Source organism: Pollicipes pollicipes, unplaced genomic scaffold, assembly GCF_011947565.3.
Source record: "Pollicipes pollicipes isolate AB1234 unplaced genomic scaffold, Ppol_2.1 Scaffold_7231;HRSCAF=8579_pilon_pilon_pilon, whole genome shotgun sequence".
Lineage (NCBI taxonomy): Eukaryota > Metazoa > Arthropoda > Thecostraca > Pollicipedomorpha > Pollicipedidae > Pollicipes > Pollicipes pollicipes.
Genome location: NW_023597034.1, coordinates 19,518,584 through 19,540,430, shown reverse-complemented (window position 1 = coordinate 19,540,430; position 21,847 = coordinate 19,518,584). Strand labels below are relative to the sequence as shown.

Sequence of the window (21,847 nt, the reverse complement as noted above, 5' to 3'; positions counted from 1 at the left end):
TCTCCTCGTTCTCCGAAGCGTGCTCATGTTGCATGCGCTAATCTTTGCCACCACCATAGACATGTCATGTCTAAGACAGACGCTTTGACCATTGGGCTCTCTTCTCAAGAAATTCACTATTAGTTCCCGAAATTGTCGTTTGTTTGGGTTCCTTTTTTGGATGACCTATTTCCATGACCTATTTTTGGATGTAACTCTTACATTCACATATGTTACAAGCATGCAGTGGATAATGCAGTAGTTTTAAGAGTGCATGAGCTTTTGCCGATTCTCGTATTATGATGAAGATATAAAGTGAAGTGAAAGTGATCCAGCAAAATGATCGATATGAAACATGCCGCGTCTAACCAAGCAGCGTTGCCACTGGTACCACTGTCTATTATCCTCAATTAACGACACTGCCGTTCATTTCCCCTTGCTGGATGATGTCATTGACCATTGGGCCATCGCCCACATTGATGAGTGTGTCGATTAAAAAGGTCAAGTTGGTGACATCAAATATGCCATGGTTGCACTTCACATCCCATTCGCTTGAATGAAAAATGCAAACCTTCACTCCGCTAGGAAATGTGACATCTTACACTCAGCACTCACTAGCAACTATTCGGGGCGACATCACAAAGCCTTCAATGCCGATATCATCATTTTGGTAATAATGAGGCGAGGAACCTTATCGAGTTTCACCTTAGTATCATAAAACCATTGGGCCCTCAAGAAAGCTGCGCAAGATTATTGTTGGCGACATTTGTGTAAAAGCCAACAAAGCACAATATGTAGCCATTATAAAACAACGTAGATTGCGTCCAAACAGCAGTTGTGCGAATGCGTTTGACTAAATAGGTGTGAAAGATTGGCTGGGAAGCATCTTTACGCCGGGCATCTCATTTTGATGCCACCAGGACCAGTTCTTAATATTTTAAAGTAAAAGTAAAACTGACGTCCTAGCCTCCAAAATGAACTGGAGCCTATGACCACAAGGTCTATGCTTGGGGGCGGGGGACCACCGCCAATGGAGTATAATTCCAAGAGTCCCCGCCCTGTATGCACCGCTGTTGGGTTGTAATTCGACTTGTATTAGCAGTCATTCACTGTCATTAACCGTCAGCCACACAAGTTCATGACGAGATCAGCAAGACACCGACGGGAGGGGGTGGGGACAACCCATATCGATAAGTCAAATCAGGTAATTCTTGGGTAAAACTTACAATACACGTGAAGATAAAAACACCCTGATCTCCAGTCTACCGGAGCTTCAGAGGAATGTCTCGGTTCGCTTTAAGGCAAAGAGAAGTAAGTATATTACTGCATTTGTTGTTTCTTTAATATTGTCTGTCGAAGTTCACTTAGAGCAGTGCCTGTGAATTGAAGGCCAGTAAATGAGTGGTGATGGCCAAATGGTTGTCCCTGATTTACCCCTTAATACCATATTGCACATATTTGCACAGCTGTGACACATCCGAACTAATGTGTAGCCTTTAACGGATAGGATGGCACGCAGTAAAACGCCCCACTCCATGGTGATGCAGAACGCCCCGCGGGGCCCTTTTACCTCATTATTGGGGTAAAATAATTCCCCTCTCCCCAGTCAGGGGAGAGTGGGATGAGCGCCCTGTGTTTTCCAACATATTTCCGGTTGCATACGCGCAAGCGTCTTGAAGTAAGCGTGACAAATCTTCTTGTTCTTTCCCCACATCGCTGCACACAGTCGCAACTGCCGGAATGGGCGTTCAAGGTCTCACGGTGTAGCCAGACTAATCGGATTGATATACTGAGTGGTGGGAAATACATGTGACGCATATGTCGCAAAAATTGTGTCTGGTAGGCAATAATTTCAGAGTGGCACGAGCTTTCTTCCAAGATATCTGACGGTGCATATTGTATCGTTAGATAGCCCTGATATTGCATCGGCTCCGCATGGGCTTGCTGTATCCGTGAAGCGCGATGCGACATAACGGCATATTGTATCGCTAGATAGCCTTGATATTGTATCGGCGCCGTATGGGCTTGCTGTATCCGTAAAGCGCGATGCGACATAACGAGAATGATGTGTCTTTTGGTCTGCTGTTGATTGACTGAAGAGACTGTCATGGTTGGATGTCATCCGGAGAACAAATCTACATTTTCTATACTTTCCATGCCTATACAGTCCACATAAGTTACCAAAAACTATGTCAGTAATAAAAACACTTTCTGATTGAAAAGGGCGAGCATTGGTCATGTAGCAATCGCGTGAAATAACGTACCAGGAGGGACAAACGTGTTATTTTCTTGCAGTGTATCCAACTCCAACCAAAAATAAAACGATACACTTTCCCTTATCATGCGGACCACAGGGTGGGGAAGGTTACACCATCTGAAATGGGTTCGCTCAGTTCACTCCAGGTGAAGATCTACTACAGGTGTGGTTCAGGATTGAAGCTGCTTGGCAATATGATGTGAAGATCCACTGCAGGTGTGGTTCAGGATTGAAGCTGCTTGGCAATATGATGTGAAGATCTACTACAGGTGTGGTTCAGGACTGAAGCTGCTTGGCAATATGATGTGAATATCCACTGCAGGCGTGGTTCAGGATTGAAGCTGCTTGACAATATGATAATCGAGTCATGTGGTCAGTAGTTATGGCATGAGGGAGCTCACAGAAAAGACTGATATCAGTCTCCCTGCTTTGCCCTATATTTGTTTACTAAGTTGTGCAAATGTTGGCTGAAAATTATGAGTCTGTGAAGAAAATAGGTAAAATATCTTAAACTAACGAATTACTTATCCTTGGAACCTTGAAAATGACCGCTCTTTGCGGTTCTTTGATTCTATCCCAAACACAGCACCATTTTGGAATACGTACATTTCCGCACTTCAGTAAACGGGTGCATTTGTGACTCAAAAGGACGCTTTCTTCCTAACACGATACTTAATGGAAATAGGACTGAACAAATCAACCGTTCAATAGCTGCAGGGATATTGTAACGAAAAATTGACTACGAAAATAAGATATAGATGCATTTCTGACTCATAAACAGAAGACACAGTTAGTTACGACGCGATGCACAGTACTTTTAATTGTAAAACTACACTAAAACGCTGCCATCAGCCCAGGGCGGGCCCCTCGCGACACTGACTGGTACTTCAAAAAGGTCAGACCACTGACAGCGCGACGGTTGCACCGACGACAGGGGCACGACTTTTTATAAGTGGTGCCTACTAAGCATTGCGACGCAGTGCAGAGCAAAATTGGAAGGGCCACAGTCACGATCAGAGGGGCTTCGTCGCGCAACTGCGGCGCAGTGTAGTGGTAAAAACGCCCTGATTTGGGGACATCAATCAAGTGTTGAGGCTGCTCGAACACCCCAGCCTAAGCCACAAGTTTCAGCCATCCACTGGGGTAGGAACGCCACAGGAGGTCTCTTGTCCCACCGCCCGAGACGCCTGGTCAATGCCGCATAGGTGAGCAATACACCTCTCTGCGCATGTTAAGCAAACATTCGATCGCACTGGTGTTCCTCGAAATAATCGGCCTTTTACTCATTGCCTCGGACGGAAAATGCGTATAGTGTACGTCGACATAAAAACAAACGCATTCCCATTGACAGCAACAAACCTTTTGCACGTCAGATGTTAGATGGGCCGTCTTCTCTCACCGAAAATTCGTTACGATAGGGAATAATTCCTGCACTATATTTCATGTCGTGAATTACTTATACCACAATGGGAAATCATTTAAAGGACATTGCTATCGCACAATGAATTTCTTTAGAAGAGGCTGAAAACGATCCTAAAAAATTGCCAACCACATGAGCAAAACGATCAGCGATTATATTTATTTTGATGAAAACAACTCCGGTTGTGGAAGCCTTACGGACATCGCTCGCCAACAATTTGCGTTCACTTTATGTTCTTTTTCAACAATCATTTCGACAGAAAATCATTCAATCAGCTTCCATGAACACCCTAGTAAGGCTGATCGTGATCGTGCGACTGCACGCTGCTTCAACACGGGCGCCACGTCTCCAGACCTCCAGCTTCTAACGGTTCGCATGCTCTAAACGTGTACCGTCCTTACTATTACCGTTGTTTATTCTTGCGGCCTTGCCACCAAGCGATATCACAGTCTGTGATATGTGCTACGAGCGCGGGAAAGGGGCCGCTGTGTGTACCCCTCCTGCTCCCGATTTTCGAGGATGGTAAACATTGACGTCATGGCGTTACATGCATAGAACCAGCTTCAAAATTGGCATTGCTACCCCCACTATTATTTTTAAGCGTTCATTCGTGTATGGTCCGTATCGACTCACCAGTGTCGGGTTTATCAATGGAAATTACCTTCGGTTGATCAAAAGCACCTGTTTCTACAAGGGTGTCGACCAGATGTCAACGGGCTAGCGATGGAACCCGCCCGAAATCCAATGTGGGGTGATGTGAGAGCTGAGCGCGCCCCACCCCCGCCACCCAGCCCGTTCGGCACCGTGCGCGCCGTCACACGCCGGCGCCGCGCGGCGGCGACAGAAACGGCGCGAGGGGAGTGCCCGCGGCGGCGGAGCCGGCTCCGGCTGACGTCAGGCCGGACGCCGGGCGGCCCGGCGGCCGCCGGTGCGCGCCACCTCATAGGAGGCCGAGCAAACCGGCGCGTGGGGTTGTGCGTGTCCGGAACTGGGACAGGAAGGACGTCCACGCTCCGCCCGGTGAGTGGCAGGCGGGCGGCGAGGGACGCGGGAGTGCGGTGCTCAGGCGGGCGGCGTGGGTTTCCGGGATGTGGCGCGCGAGCCGGTGGCGAGGGATGCGGGGGTGTGGCACTCAGGCGGGCGGCGAGGGATCCTTGGTGCGATGCTTAGGCAGGCGGCAAGATACTCGGGGGTGCGGTTCTCAGGCGGGCGGCAAGATACTCCGGGGTGCGGTTCTCAGGTGGGCGGCAAGATACTCCGGGGTGCGGTTCTCAGGCGGGGGGCAAGATACTCGGGGGTGCGGTGCTCAGGCGGGCGGCGAAGGTTTCCGGGGTGCGGTGCTCAGGCGGACGGCGAAGGTTTCCGGGGTGCGGTGCTCAAGCGGACCGGCGCCCCGGCCATAAAGGTGAACGTGGCCTCGTGGTGCCAGCACACTGCGGGGTCAGGTGTGTTGGTCTTGTTGGTAGGTGCGTCTCTCTCACCTGCAGCACTTCTGAGTGTTGCGGGCGTCTTTTCGTGTGTGGTGAATTATGCCGCAATATGCACAGTCCGATGGTGAATGGGTGGTAGTACGCCATGCAAACCACAGGCGTGGTCACGCATATCCGAGTTCTGGAACTGAGGATTCGTAGCGGCGTGGCATACGTCAAGTCGATAACTTGAAATACATTTTCAAACGTTCTCGCGAGAGATGATATTCAGAAATGTAATCGTCGCACGCATTTTGTCTGGTCCACCTGTTTGTTTTCAGCGTAACATTTTGCAGTACTTTCTTTTGTGCAAGTATTTTGTGCTGCATTTTTGTGCTGGGACATATTTTTCCATCTTCTGAAGATTTTAGTTTATTTTAAGATTTGGGCCTAATCCCCCCTCCGAACATACTATTTCCGTGCGTCAAAAGTTGCATTAGCTGTGTAAAGTTGCTTTCTGCCGTGGCCGGGCGTGGACAAGGATACAGTAAATTTGAATGCTTGCTTTTATCAATTTCAGCGAGTCTTCAGTTTCATAACTGTCAATACATACATGTGTTCAAAGCAGGGCTTGAAACATTCACTATAACATAAGGCATTTCATTCATAACCTGTCATCCAAATACTCACGAAATCCGCGCACATTTTAACCATTACAGTTTTTGCGCTGAAAAGTTTCAAGACCTATTTTTTTTTTAGTACTTGTTTTTGATATCTGCATGCACTGCCCTGAGGCCACCAATTTTGTGGCTCGCCTCGCGCCGCCCCTGATCCCGCCGGAAGTGAAGACGTTCCACGAGCCCATTATGCACGTCACCTGACAGGGGGCTTCACACGGCGCTGGCGTTTCTACTGGAGTCGTTAGGGTCGGGATGCCAATATGTTCTGGGCAGACTGGATTATTTCTGTGTTTTGACCGTGTTAAATGACACGAAACACAGATTGGTTCCTGTAATATCTGAGGTGTGGCTACTTTCATGGCTGGAAACCAGCACTGCTCTGCCGATCGGAGAACACCAGACTCTCTTTGATGCTGCAGTGGTCATGCCTGAACAACCAGGGTTGCCCCTTAGCCAGCATCTCATCCCCGAATGCGCTGCTGCGCTTGCCAATTGATGAGCTGAGGGCAGATGGCCGAGACCCGTGGCTGGCTATAGGACGGTCGTTAGTCACGGGGACGGGCGTGCTCACTTGCTGGCTGATGGCACGCACCCTACCCGCGTCTGGAAATCCACCAGCGGTCCAGGGGTCGGAGGAGAGGTGACAACGGGGCCACGCGTTTTGCCAATCCATACAATGGAAATCAAAACCTTTCCCTATGAGGCTTTTGCTTTTGGACCACCAACGAGATATTCGGACCCTGCCTCCTCTCGGGTCCCATGCTGAGCCCGTCCCGGTCGGAAATACCTCACTCTCCCTACTGCCCTGCGCTGCACGGAAATCCATCGCCGTCGGGGAATCCCGCCGACCGAAAACCTCCGGCCTGGGCGCGCCCGAGAGCACCCACCCGCGCCTCAGGCTCTGCGGACCCGCAACCCCGGTCGCGGGCGCGCGCCGGTCACGGCCGCCAGCGCGCGCTCGCCGGCCGTTACCGGCGGCGCGGCGGCTGGCAACCGCTCGCACGCTGCATACGGTCGCCTCTCAAGGTCGCTGGCTCGGTGCTATCTGGTGCCGCGCGCCGGTCCGGACCACGTGCGCGATCGCGCGCGTGCGCTACCGCCGTATGCCACTCCCGCACGCTGCTGCCGGGTGGCGCACCTGAGAACACAGGAGGGATCGGCGTCGAGGGGGTGGAGGAGGCGGCGGCAGTTGTCTGGGCGTTGCTGCCTCAGAATGCGCCGCACTGACTATCGTCTGTTCGCCGCATCTTGCGTGCTCCAGCACACTCGGTCAAAGCTGAAAAGCCTTTTGCTACCGTGGATGGTACCCGCCGCCACAGCTGTGGACTCGAACAGTTGCGTTGCTCATTAGTTTTTTAGAAAAAAATGGGTAAGACGGTGCTCGGACGGTGAAAGACGGCGGTGAAATTGTGATCACGAACGGTGCCATTTACGCCGTTGCTACAGGTGGGTGTGATATGCGGACGTAGGCGTTAGTGACACTGCGGGAAGCTGGGTCTCAGAAAATTTACCTTTTAAGTTGCACTAATGGCTCATTTTTATCATAAGAGACTGACTTGAAAAACTGCAATGGATCATATCTGCGTCATGTCATGAAAGACTGGATTTGGGAAGATTGGTTGAAAAACTACAATGGATCCTGGATTGTAGCGCACGCGCAGGCCGCACGTAAAGAGAGCATCCTAGCTTTTTGCACTTTTCACGCATCGTTAGATCACATGGGGTCGATTGCATCGGTAATGCCAGTTTTCTCGAAGTCCGTTTCGAAGATCAGCAGTTTTATTCGATGTAGTCCTTTCAACGGAAGACAGCTCACTGGACTCCCCCGTCACGACTATGAAATTAAGAATTCCTGTTTGTTTCGTTTTTGCAACGTGTGTGTTAAAGGGAATGTTTGACGTTTGGAAATATTAAAGAAAGCATTGGATATCATGACATAAGCATACTTATAACTATTGGTATACTTTCAGGTAGAAAAGTCTACTTAAGACTACGTAATCTCTCTGTTTAGCGAATATTGTGTTCGATTCGTCACTACCTTGCACAACATTGACTGAGCGCCAGTTGACGACCGTTATATCTGGAAGTCGTGCTCACGAATGCCAGATATGAACGACTCGACCATTACATTTGTCTCGGCCGGGATCGCCGCATGGGTTATGGAATGGCAGGACCTGAATGACGTTTTATGACGTCATAAATGCCGAGGTGGCCTTGAAATCGTCTCCCCGAAAAAGTCCGCACATCTTTGCAGGTGTGTAACTCAGGATCTACAGGGGTTAGGTCTTAAGAAGGGCAAGACTGTGAACTGTGCCGCATGATCTTAGATATGGCTATTTCAGTTCAAAAGCCTCTGGAAATGTGGAACGCTCCCATTAAGTGAAATCCTTGTGTAATAAGCGGCATGAAAGCTTGAAATTTTTCACTTAAGAAAAAAGATGTGCAAATTTGGGGCCATCCTAACGCGAATTCAGCGAAGCGGTACACGATGGCTTTTATTTCTCACCTATGGCGTATAGCGTAGTGATTCTGTTCGGACGATACTTTGACTTTTGGAGGCATTGTTTACTTTGATGGTTGCTTGGTTCCAAGGTTGAGTTTATAAGGCAGGTATACACCAGCGACATATCAGCTGTTTTCGTGACGCACATGTTTCACCAGTGCACTACTCGTGGCACATCAAATGCTTACATCGCGCGCTGTGGTAATTACGAACGTGCATGTCCCTGGCAGTATTCATACCTAATCAACACGAAAACAAAACAGTCTGCACCACCACAAGCGTGGTTGATAGGAGCATCATGCAACTTTCATGAAGATGTTTGGCACCACTTTGCCACAAAATAGTTCCATCCTGAACATATCAGGCTTGCCCCGCACTAACTTACTGTCCCTTCTAAGCATCGTTAGCATCACTTCATAAACCCACTCTTGCACTCATGGTAAACCTAAAATGGTTTGTTGAGTTGAGTGAATATATTTATTTTGCTATTTTGCCCATTTTGCCGTGACAGTGTACGTCACGTTGAAATAGCTTGTCAACGATGGCAGTCAGAGGTCGTCGGTCAACATCAGTGCGTTAATGAGCCAATACAATGCTCACTGGCTCTTCCGCCTTGTATTTTGTTGAACTCTCCATGCAGAAAACTGGATAGGTTCAACTAAAATAATTATGCACAGCCGGACATTCTGCAACATGAGTGTACGAACTTAAAACACCATTATGCGATGTTCTTGCCATTATTGCACACCTTAAAACAGTTGGCTGAATTGAGTACACGTGTTCGTTGTTACATTTTGTCCATTTTGTTTTGCCCGTACGGTATGTCGTATGGCTTGCACCAAAAATTGTACCTAAAGATAATCGGTAAACTTGAGCCACATGTGTGAGGACTGGAAATAGTGTACGATGCTTACCAAGATTGTCTCAATGTTCTACTCACAATTTCATGGCTGGTTTTACAAAAAAAATATTACAATATTTCAGAGAACAAGAGCAAGCATAGGTTGTCATCATGACAACATGCACATCAGAGGTTGACATGAGACATAAATATCGACCAATCACAACATCCTAGCAGTAAAGCGTTTTAGCGAACTGTTTTTAGGTTTGCCATCCTGGTAAACATGAAACGCAAAGAAACCCGCACAACGAAACATATTGGTTTACTGATTGGACGCCATTACTGGTTGATGTTCAACAGAAGTGTGCGCGGCGGGCCGACATTGTTACATATTAAAGAAGCCGTATTCGAAACATATACGTGCAAAGCACATAAGAATATATACCATCTCACTAGGAATTTGACGAGGAACGCGCCTATAAAGATTTTGTGTCGCCGCAGGACATGGCCTCGTATTTATGATGTTTCAAAGCTGAAAGATTGCGATGGTCTGGAAAGTTTGACCTTGAACCTGGCATAATGGGGTCACTAATTGATCTACCGGCATTAAAACTAGGGATAGTCGTCAAGATTTCGTTGAAAGCGGCTCACTAGTTCTTCCCGCTAAGCTCTATCTTCGTTAGTTTGGGAGCGCAGTGGGGTCGCATCAACTATATTTATCAGTCCACGTTATGAAAAAGGCTAATTAGGGCGAGGGTGAATAAACAATTAAATAATAAACAAATCCTCTGATTGCTGTCTTTGAGCATATGAACTGACGCGAGGCGCAATGCCATTCTGCCATGGCAATCATGCAATGTCCAGGAAAACAAGTCGTCACATGTAAAATAGCGGTGTTTTAACATATTGAAGGCCTTCATTCGCAATTTACATACAGAAGCCGTTTTCACGAAGGATTGTGGTGCAAAACCTTCAAAAATTCTTTAAAAGTGTCTCAGCGTTTATTATCTAGCCACATGCCTTGTATCGGCGATTTTGGGCTAGAAATGTTTTGCTGAGATTTAGCTGCATGTTTGTAAGGAAGCATAATTTCATAAAAGTGGAGCTAGTGACCTGTAAACGAGATCATCTTTTTGTACGCTGGTATGATGCCAGATTCCTTCCCATGATTTTTTTTAAAACTTACCAAAACATTTGGTGGCATCTCTGACCCAGACGCGACATAGCAACCTCTTATGTCCTTGTAGCGTCCCTGTCCGCAAGACTACTGAAACGGACGCTTGAGCCCAGGAGGCTATGCGCCCTAACCAAGACAAGACAAGACAGGCGTACCTGTTCGTGGGTATGCAGTATTTATGCAGCTTACTTACAGCAGTTACAGAGCTTGCTTACAGTGCTTATAGGGCTTACAAGGCTCACATACCTTTATCCGATCCAAGATAAATGGTTCTCGAATGAAATTATCCTTCAAACGCGCCTTGCTCCACACAGCGTCCATGTAAACAATTTTTGGCACAGCCAGCATCCAACGCCCTCGACCGATTCACCTCACTGAGTGCGATGCCTAGTACTTTCCCATATTTGGGTGAACTAGAAGGATGGGCAAAAACATGTCTATTATGGGTCTCGTTTAATAACACTCTTATTCTCAGTGGGATAAACATGGTTCGCTCATTGCATACCAATGGAATTGTACTTGTGCAGACTATTTCGCGGCGCCTCATTCGAAGTTATCCAGGCATGCATAACACCAAAGAAACGTCACAAAAATTCAACCGCCGCAATGACTATATTGTACTTAAGGTAAAAAATCATACGGCTAAAGGAATATTCTTCCCTGGAGCACGTCAGGATTAATGGTCGTATCGGCAGACAACTCGTCAGCAATCGGAGCCGCCAATTGCATGCCTTGATCACGAATTGTGTCTTGTGATCCATAACACAAACATTTGGGCACTATCAAACGGTGTAACGATGTAATGACATGGAACAATTTTAAATATGAACAAAATTTTGTAATATGGAGAATAAACGAGGTTTTCCATCATATCTTATGCTTACCTCAATACGCTAAAATGTGGAACACTCCCTTTAGAGGGTGATACGATGGGAGCAGCACCCTTGTAAATGTTGGTATACTTTTAAATCCAAAAACGGCTCAAATTGACCCTAAAACACTGTTGAGTAATTTTTCCTTAGTACGTCGTCGCTTGATTACGTTCAGGAACGCTTTTATGACACCAGAGTCGCTGCTCACTAGTGGGCTGCGGAGTCAGTTGACTCTTGAGGTACCTCAAGCGCAGCAAGACAGCGTCGGTGTCTGCCTATGTCAGTTTATGCAATTAGCGGTATATGCTTGTGCTTTGGTCTTTTGTCGTGGTGTTCTTGCATATTTTATTTCCGTGATGGCATGTTTTTATTTGCATTTGCGTGCTCGGTTACGGCGCTATTCATATGCTATTTGATTCTCATTATGTCATGTGAGGTTCTGCTTATGTTTCTTATACCTGGCAGAACTGCCCGAGTTCCTGTGCTACGTATGACAAACGCTGTTCATGATTGGGGCGGCATGCAATCAGCGGCTTTAACTGAATGCTGACCAGCTGCTGTCTGCCGGCGCGACGGTCATGCTGAACTGCTCCAGACACGAACATTCTGACGGCCGCATCACTTTTGACCTCGAGAACAATATGGCCATCGAGATGGGAACTTTGTGTGACATTTCTATGATGTCATAAATGCCTAGGTAATACGAATTAGGTGGCGCACAAGTTCGTCTGCACAAGTTCGCGTGCGTATAACACAGATCCAAGAAGATCTGAGGCTTTAAAAAGGGTGTATCTGCTAACTACAGGGAACGATGTTGAAAGTTATTGCCTCGGCTGAAAACCCCGTACAAAAGTGAAACAGTCCCAGTAGGTTTTTCACCCCAACTTGACGGGCGTCGCGGGTGAGGTTTACAGTTCTGATAAACCCATTGAGCGTCTTGGTTCAGTCAGCATATGACAGTTGCAGGCATACAGGCCAATCGTCAACAATCGTCACTTGGAAATGGCAACCTTGCAAGCCCTTCCACTCTCGTACCTCGAGGAAGTGGACCCTGACCCATTTGCGGCGCGGATATTTTGCTGACCCAGATTGGAAATCTCCCCCGTCCAGGGGCGGGCAGCCTAGCCTTATCAATCCATTGGACACGTAATCTTCAAAGCTTTCCAACGCCTCACTGCAAATAGGTGCAAACTCCGAACGTCAACAGTTACCATCTTGAAAGCACGATCGCGGAATTTCATCCATGTTTGGGACGGGCGCAGACTGGACAGGAGATGGGCCCAGACCCCTTTCGTTGAGGACATCTCGCCGACCGTACATGAAGATCTTCCGCAGGCGGCGCGAAACAGGCCTTCTTTCCAGGTGCACGGAAAGGCGTAACCTACCAGGAGTCCATAGTCCGAGCTACGAGGCCTCACCAGGACCTCGGCAGACGTCCCCTCCCCCCCCCCCCCCCCACCCCCCCACCGCCGCCTGCGGCCTTCAGCTGAGAGAATAGGCGCGGGACAGGGAGGGCCTTCGAGAGCGCGCTCTGTGCCCGGGAGACAGAGTTCTGAGGGGGCTCATCAGCCTCTGCAGGCGTTAGCCGAGCCCGGGCTCCTCACTTTCACAGTTCTCGCCGTCACGTCTCTCCTCCGCCGGCCCCATTTTCGTTTACGTCACGCCTCCCCTGCACGGGCCTCGGGTCCGTGGCTGTCGTCCCAAATCGCAGCGCGCTTGAGGTCAGTTGCCACGACTACCACAGGTCAAAGCTGCTGTTTGCTGGGCGGGCGACAGCCACCGACAATGTCATCGATAAGTGGCGGACGGCGGTGGCGCTAATGGTTCGCGTCGCATTGACAACGACACAAAGATCGGCGTGGGTCGCGACCGCGTGCGTCACCCATTATGTCGCCTTCGTTAGGCCGGCCGAGCTCGACACGGGCCGTTGAGTCACTCGGGCGGGTGCCGTCGAGCCACTCTCCGTGTCGAGCGGGTGCCGTCAAGCCACTCTCCGTGTCGAGCGGGTGCCGTCGAGCCACTCTCCTTGTCGAGCGGGTGCCGTCGAGCCACTCTCCGTGTCGAGCGGGTGCCGTCGAGCCACTCTCCGTGTCGAGCGGGTGCCATCGAGCCACTCTTCGAGTCGAGTGGGGGCCGTCGAGCCACTCTCCGAGTCGAGCGGCGGCCGTCGAGCCTCTCTCTAAGTCGAGCGGACCGGCCTGTACCAGCCAGACTCTGCTGCAGCGGAGGGGACGGGGAGGGGAGACGGGGGAGTCCCAGTGGCGGCCAGACCAGTCACGGCCGTCTGTAGCCGTCCAGCCGGGACGAACTCGCCGCATCCTGCCGACCCCGCTCTGGAAGCTAAGAACCGATACCCGGTCGGCCGAGCGAACTCGTTCTCGGACCTACGTCAAGCCGCGGTACGCCGGCAAACGTGTATGGTAATGCCGGGAAGCTCGTTTGACGGTATGTGAATGCAATATACAAGATGGAAGTTGAGAATGCACTCAGCATGCGTCGTCCAACTCCCTGTTTTGGCTTTTTCGCTCGGTTGCTTCGGCATCAGAATATGATAGGCTTGCACAAACTTTGTGTTTGTTTTCTTGTCATGCGTGTACGATGTACGGTGTGATACAGCCCTTGTGCGCTACTACAGCTCAGGCGGCATTGCCCTGTAGCTCGGCCACGGGGTGTCGCACCCTGCCACGAGGTCATGTGTCACTGCCACTGATTCATGCTGCAGCTTCAGGAAACTGTGATCAATTGCCGCCCGATCAGCTACGCCTCTGCAGGCATCCTCAGCACGACACAGTGGATTGCCTCACCGGCAGACGTGTCTCTGCATGTGTCTTTAACAGGTACCCCGGGCTCCACCACGGGGCGAGGCGCGATCAAGACTCCCCGAAATCGTTGTCGCTCGTGCGTGCTGGATGTAGCAACGGTCAACAGGTTTTAATGAGGATCCGTGCCTCGAAAGGAGCTTTCGATGGCCGCTATCCTTGTCGTCAGTTCATAAGCGTTCAGCCTGGCCTAAAAATCGAAGGCTTTATTCATGACGCCGAGGCGCTAGCCTCTAAACGTATCACTGCTTCTAGGCCAGCTCCCCAACATCACGTATCGTGCTTCAAGTAAGGCACTTGTGTCAACAATCGACATATGCTTAAAGCGCATGCGTATTGCTCACGTGTTTGACACTTTTCGCCTCTACATTATGGCCCAACTCATCGAATGTGCATTACACATGCACATGTACGCACACGTGGCAATTTAGGTCACGATCCACAGTTCAGAGATACAGGATTCAGTTTAAGCGGACATGACGCCCGAATTTGCTCGCCGCTGTCTTAAGCTCCACACGTGCGGATTAGGCATCTCAGAGTTGATCAGTGCATAGTTAAGCGCGCAGAGTTGAGGGGAGTATCCCAACTTTTTATGCTTTTCCCTTATTTATATATCAGACGCGAACGGTTTGATTAGTGATATCAGTTTTCTCGAAGTCCTTTTGAAGTAGCCGACCGTGCGGACGATATCCCATTTGCTTCCTTGCTCACCACTATGAAAGTAAGGCATTTTATTCGCCTTGCTTTTTCTAACATGTGCGTTCTGTGATGTTTCCAACACGCCAGTGTGTCAAAATATTTGTGTGATTAATGCTACGAAAGCTTGAAACACTCTGTAGACAAAATATATGCGAACATGAAGCTCTTATCCGGTGAATTCAACGAAACTTTATATAATGACCTTTATTTATCCCCTATTGCGTCTACCACAGCGGCTTTTTTCGAGGCGCACTTTGGCTTTGGAACGGGGAGTATCACATGATCCATGAGACGCACAGGCTCAAACTTCAACCAACCAACTTGCTCTTCAACCAACCAACTTGCAACTAACAGGCTCTTGCTCACTAGGCCAATCACATTCTTGTATTCGCACCAATGGAGTTGCACACGGTGGTTGTCATGGCGACGGTGCTCGCGACTGCAGGGAAGAAGCCAGAAGAAGCGGTCTGAAGCGTTCTGTCGTGTTGTTAACAAGCGTCGACAGCGTAATTTGCATTAAAAAATTATTCAAATTGATATATTTATGTCTTGACGGTGTTGCAGTGACACCAGCCAGTGCTATTATGATATTAGATGGTCCTGAATTTGCACTAGGGCGTGTTTAAAATGTGCCTAAAGGCGTGACACTCGATTTCAAAAGAGTGTTCCACATTTTTATGGGGTTTTGAATTGAGAAAAGCCATCTTGAAAATCAATCGGTGCAGTTCACAGCCCTGCCCTTCTTCAGACCTAAACCACTCTATTTTCTGAGCTGTACGTCTAGGAGGATTTTGTATTCTGTATTTATTTGCTTGGCAACCATCCCCGAGGCCCCTTTTCAGGGTTCGGCTCGTTACAACATTCGCTGGCTTTGGCTTGTAACAACACTCACCTGGTTACGACACATTACAAAAAATGCTTTAAAAAGCGGTGCTACGAAATATGCTATTAAATACGATGCTACGAACTAGGCTATGACAAATGCACAAATGAATGCATCAGCAACAAGGAGCTCCCGTAAACGTAACCAGCTGGGTCAACTGTTCTGTTCAGACTATTTTGAGGAGGCTTGTTTAATGTCACCCAGGCATCCATGACGCCACAATAACGTCATTCAAATCCTGACATTCCACTAACCATGCGGCGACCAAGGCCAAGAAAAATACAGTTGTCAAATCGTTCATATCTGGCGTTCGTAAACACGATTTCCAAATATAACGGAGGTCAGTTGGCTCTCAATCACTGCTATGCAAGGTACCACGACGTAATCAAACGATGACAAATTTACGAAGATATTTACTAAACAGAGAAACTAGGTTGTTTAGAGCAATCTTTTCCACTTAAAAGTATGCCATCCTTAAAAATGAGCACAATTCATAATATCTGATGCTTACCCTAAAATCTTGAAATGTGGAACATTTCCTTGAACAAATGCAGGATTCACATCACGCAGACATGACAGCCGCATTCGTCCGCCGATGCCTCAAGCTCCTCAAGTGTGGAGTTGAGCAACGCCGAGTTAAGTAGCGCAGAGTGAAGCAGCGCCGAGGTGGAAGCGTTACCCAATGTGGCCCAAGGCTAACCAGCGTTCTGCAATGCTGAACGGGTGTCTGGTGTTGCTGGACGCGGCGGGAAGACGGCTTGGCCTAGTGGCGATGGGGACATCGTCGGTGACGAAACATGGGCCGAGGGCGTCGGTGCGATTGCACGCACCCGCCGCTGCAGACCGGCCTACGGGTTAACCGGCAAATCGCCTAACTCATCTCGGCCCCGAGCGGCTCTCGGCCGCTACTCAGGTGGGAGGGGCGGCTGCGATGTCGACCCCCGCCCCACTCTCACTTTCCCAAGCGACAGCGCCCTCGGGTCCGAGCGCGCGCCACCGTGCACGACTCTTCCGCAAGGCGGTGTGGCGGTGGGCCTGCGTGACCCCTCCCCAGCGTCTGCTCGACGTCGGTCGATCGCCCTGACCTCGGCCGATCTAGAGGGCGGGTCAGCCACGACGGGGCGCCAAGCAGGCGTCATCCCCGCCGGTCGGCGCGGCCGTCGCCAGGCGGACGCGCCGACGGCTGCAGCGCCACCAGCGCCGGGCGTGCGGTGCCCCGGGCGCCGGGCTACCATGCAGGCCGGGGACAGTCTGCAGCGCTGGTATTGGTGCATTACGAATGGCTGTGAGTAAAATAGTTACGGCGTCATGGCTCACCGCTCCGTAACACGGCTGTTATACGGCGTCATGGCTCACCGCTCCGTAACACGGCTGTAATACGACGTCATGGCTCACCACTCTGTAACACGGCTGTAATTTGCGTCGCAAGAGTGCTGCTCTGACCTCACGTCTTTGCCATCTGACCAGACGTTTGAAGCGCATGAATGCGATCGCGTCATCAGCAAAACGAGGTCGTTGCCACAGTGAAGCAATATTTCATACACCGCCTTTATGGCATGCGTGGCGGGTAAAGATCTTCCGCGATATTCCTTTGGCGCTGATTCTTACGTCAACCCCACCAGACAAGGTAAAGCAGGGCCGCAGGTCTAGCGCTTAGTCACACAATCTAACAGATCAATAAAATACTGGCATTGACATTCATCTGCGGGTCGAAAATTGTCGTTGCCCGACGGCTTGTTTCCCGACGGTTGCCTGACGGCCCGACGGCTGCTTTCAATGCAATGCACACAATGCTGCACGTCAGGGGAGATACTGGCGCCCCAGCAGCACAGAGGAAAAGATACCGTCCTATCACCGCACAGAGGGAAGACCGTGTCGTGTGCAGAGAGGGGATGACGTCACGCAGAGGGAGAAATGTCACTGTGTCAGTCGCTTTGGAGAGCGCATAACGCAGCGCAGCAAACGAAGCCGGCGCAGGCGCCCTCCCCCCTCCCCCCTGAGCCGGGCCACTCTACTGAGGGAAGGATATGGCTGCGTCAGCAGCATAGAAGACCCGATGCTGCCATGGCAACCGCATGGAAATGGATCTTCTCGCCTTGTCAGCAGAAGAGTGCGAGAAGTGGCGAAAAGAGCCCTGTGTGAATCGCAAAGACTGTGAGACCGTGTCATCAGTTTGTCGTTTGCTATCAGGCATAATACTGACCTCGCCCAGTAAGGGATATATTGCCCAACGCGTCAAACTTGGTCGTGTGGAATTTTTCGAAACGTGCCGAGTTGTCCGCTGGTTTGCTCCGTTCCGTAATTCTAGCTTTGTGGCAATTGCCCGCGGCTGTGAGCGGTTTTGCCACCACCTTGTGGCAGAACAAGGTTAAACATGCCTCGCTTAACTAGGTAAGCTTTGAATGGGCCGTCACGATCTGTAGGCGGTTTAGCCTCCGCTTCGATGCAGTCGTAAAGGCCAACATGTCATTGCTGATGCTAGTGATCTCACGCTGCCCAGTGTGCTAGGCTGAGAACCCCAGTGTGCAAGGCTGAGAACCTTGGGCCCGTCTTGCCTCTCCTCGGCACGTGTGGCCGTTTTGACACACAGCTGTATGTCTCACAAGCCATCAAAACGGCATTTCGTAGCCAGCTGCAACGATAAACTTCGCGAGACGTTGCCTGCGCGCGCTGACTCTTCCTATCGACTTGTTTGCGCGTTGTCCTGACAACGCGCACAGACAATGGCTGTGGTCTACAGAGGCCGTTTGGCGGTGACCGGTCGGCTGGACCCCTGAGGTGGGCCCCTGGGTAGACAGCTGGGTATGTCTTTTCGCCCGGGCGGGGGGGAGGGGGAGGACGGGGAATGCAAATGAGACGCATCCAGACGGCAAGGGCACGTCCGCTGCCTGATCAAGGCCGGATGCATAAATGTATGGAATTTTTGGAGGTACTTACAGTGTAACGGACTCTGCACTCGATTTCATCTGATACATGCACAGTGCACTGGTGCAGCCAGGGGTTGGGCGTTGAAGGGCAATCATCCGGACTGCGCCAATGGAGGATTGCGAGTACTTTTGCAGAAGTTGCGGGAGGACCGCTCGTTTGCATGACTCCGCTAGAGATGTATTTGAGCAAGGGATCAATTGCACTCGACCAGGAAAGAACCGAAGCCGGTGCTTAGTAGGAAGTGGACGCCTAGAGTAGACGATGTTGTCACCCTGGATCCCCAGCAGGATCCCTGGATCCTGCCGGGTAACGTCAGCTGCTCGTATTCGAAAGCACGTTTGTTATTAGAAGGGGTCCCTCGGTGTTTGAAATGACATAGCTGCGCTTCAGTAAAGACCCAATGGAATAGTTCAGGAAACAAGATCAACAAACATGTGAGGTGTAAAAGACCGAGAGGATTCGAGAGGAAAAGGCAACACGAAGTTAACAATGGCTGAATGCATAAACTAACAGCTTATGTTGTGGCTGCAGATCCCGAATGGCTCAGAATCCTCAATGCGAAATCCAGCTTAACATGTATGCGTTGAAGATGATTTATTTCGCACCCAAGAGGGCCTGGTTCTCTTCCCCGGCTCTGGGGATAGGTCTCCCCTAATGGTGCATTGAAGTGAAACATGTGAACGCACACACCCGCAAAAGCCACTGCATTGTCACATGGCTCCGCGTTACATATGCCCTACATATGGGGAAAGAACGCTTTTTGTTCGTGTGTGGGCAAACAGCCGCAGTGACAGCTGGGAGCTGCTGATTAACGCCCGTTAGTGGTACGCCCCGTGGTGTGTCTGATTCCGGTGCCGTGGCGTGTGTGTTTGTCCGTATGCTGTCTTCAGCCACTGCTTAAGTGTGTTCTGGTATTGCTTCGCCTGAAGCTGTCTTGACCCTTTTCTCTCCAGCAATCACTGTAGAACTGACACCTAGTTTCCTTGCCAGTTAACCAAGAGCCGAACGGGGCGCCGTTTTCGATCGACACGATCCTCTTTGCTCTTCGTCGCCAGCGTGGCCTTGTATGGCAGCAGCGACAGTGGCAGCCCTCCCTTTCACACCGTCCCCCGGCGCTACCACCTTCCCCAGCTGTGACCCGGAAGCGCTGCACCGTGCTGATGCACTCTCTCTCTCTCTCTCTCCGGCAGAGTCGGCAGCCATGGTGGGTCTGGTGAAAACGATCGTCGATGGCTACAACCACATCATGGTGGACTTGCGAGGTGAGTGCGCACCTGCCCGCGGTTGCTGCGGTTGGGTCGGTGGCTATGTCAAGGCGTTCCGTAACCGCCCACCTCACAGCTGCCGGCCCCCCAACCAGCTGGCGGGCACGGAGCGAAGTCAACGTTCGCCGATTGGCCGGCGCTGGCTGTCGGGCAGATCAACGTTCGCCGATTGACCGGCCGCCAGCGCTTGCCGTGCGCCCGGCACCACTCGTCACACCGGGTGAATGCTGAGTGGGTCAGCTGGTAGTTCTGGGAGTCGGTGTTGAGGCGCGCGCCGCCATCCACTGTCAGCGCACCACCGTGGCCACCGGGTCTGGCTTGCATTCGGAGATTGACGTACGTTCACAAGCAGGCGATGCACTTTTCGAAGAGATCGGACGACGTCTTGCACCACTCGGCTCTTGCAAGAGCCACGCCCATACACAACATTGTGCAATCTAATCTGACGTTTGCGTAAGGAACGCGGATGTACTGACCGGTGTCTGGGGCACCGTAGTTAAGGTCTTGTAGTCCCGTTAAAGGGAACATTTTATGTTTAATATATGGAATGAACAATGAACAGTGAAGATGCATCAGACACGATGACACAAGTTTACTTGAAACTTTTAAGAGCTTTTTAAGTGGAAAACACTGCTGTAGACGATAAATTCTCTGTTTAGTAAAGATGCTCCTCAATATGTCATTGTTTGATTACGTCGCCGCACCCTGCACAACATTGATTGAGAGCCAGTTGCCGGCCGTTGTATATGAAAATGGTGCTTACGAACACCAGATATCAACGCCTCGACTATAAGGTTGTTTTAAGCCTTGGCCGCTGCATGGCGTGTGGAATTGCCGGACAGTGATGACGTTTTTACGATGTATTAAATGTTAAGATGACTCTAAATACCCCCCTCCTCTGAAATGCTCTTCCCCTTTTCGCTCGCGGGCGTGTAGCTCAGATACTAGAGGGTGTTAGGTCTTAGGGCAGGGTTATGGACAGCACTGAAAGGGTTTAAAGAAGCCTATTTCAGCTCAAACCCCGATAAAATGTGTAACACTCCCTCTAATGTTGGCTGGGGATGGCTACGGCCTGCTTGCGCTTACTTTCTAAGGTAGGAGGCGTGGCTTGTTAGTGGGCTGGTCTTGGACCCCCTCCCAGAGAGGCGTGTCCTCGCACTTTCCCCGGGGTTCGTCTCGAATTCCTTTTAGGAAGGGTGTACGGCGCTGGACACGGGCACACAGCGTGATATTGTCAAACAGCTGTATACGATAACATGATGTGTGATAATATGACAATACATGTGTAGATACAACACTAATGTGATGCAAAACGTAACAGGGTACTTAATATCGATATGATGCATAACAACAATTACGTCAAGGCTGCATATGAGTAGATTTCAAAAAAAAAATCAGAAAGTGCCAGTGTCACTACCACCTGGAGCAAATTGATTTCGGTTGCAGACCATTTATTGTCTCATTGTTTGTGGTAAGCAACGTTGCAGGATAAGTGCATATTATGATGCATTGTGTTGTAACTTTGTTATCGAGAGCTTCAGAGGTATGCGTCCTTGGGTCGCTATGTATGTAAGGTTCATATCAAACACAGAAGGCGAGCGCGTAAAGCCAGCAGTGGCGGCTCTTTTCCTCCGAAAAACGATCTTCTGCGCAACCTGATGTCGAACAGTATGTTGGCTTGCTGAGTCCGTCATTTTGAAAGCACGTTGGCCAATGGGTGCGAAGGTGACAAGCCATGTACAGCGCCACTCCCCACATCCTCCTGTGGTCACCGTCCGGCATCCCAGTGCTTGTCGTATGACCGCTCCTCCGGATTCCCGCGGGATTGCGGCGGCCGGAATACAGCCAGCACGGCGCCGGTGACCTGTCAACGCTGTCAGCCACCTCTACCGTCAGGCCACCGTCGGCTATCGCTGGCACCGGTGATCTGCCACCGCTGTCAGCCACCTTTACCGTCAGGCCACCGTCGGCTATCGGTGGCACCGGTGATCTGCCACCGCTGTCAGCCACCTTTACTGTCGGGCCACCATCGGCTATTGGTGGCGCTGGTGATCTGCCAACGCTGTCAGCCACCTCTACCGTCATGCCACCGTCTGCCACCCGTATTGTGCGTGC

General features: G+C 50.4%; 1 protein-coding gene across 2 annotated transcripts in view; it reads left to right on the top strand.

The window, feature by feature from the left end:
- The first annotated feature begins 3,268 nt into the window (after nucleotides 1-3,268).
- Nucleotides 3,269-21,847, top strand: part of LOC119109149 (elongation of very long chain fatty acids protein) — a 31,670-nt gene continuing 13,091 nt past the window's right edge. Inside the window, exons 1-2 of one of the 2 annotated variants that reach the window (XM_037232722.1) lie at nucleotides 3,269-3,441; nucleotides 19,658-19,729. In XM_037232722.1, coding sequence (XP_037088617.1) covers nucleotides 19,669-19,729 — 61 coding nt within the window. In that variant the 5' untranslated portion in view covers nucleotides 3,269-3,441; nucleotides 19,658-19,668. Of the gene's footprint in view, nucleotides 3,442-4,612; nucleotides 4,677-19,657; nucleotides 19,730-21,847 lie in introns of those variants that run through there. The other variant, XM_037232720.1, reaches the window with a different exon arrangement.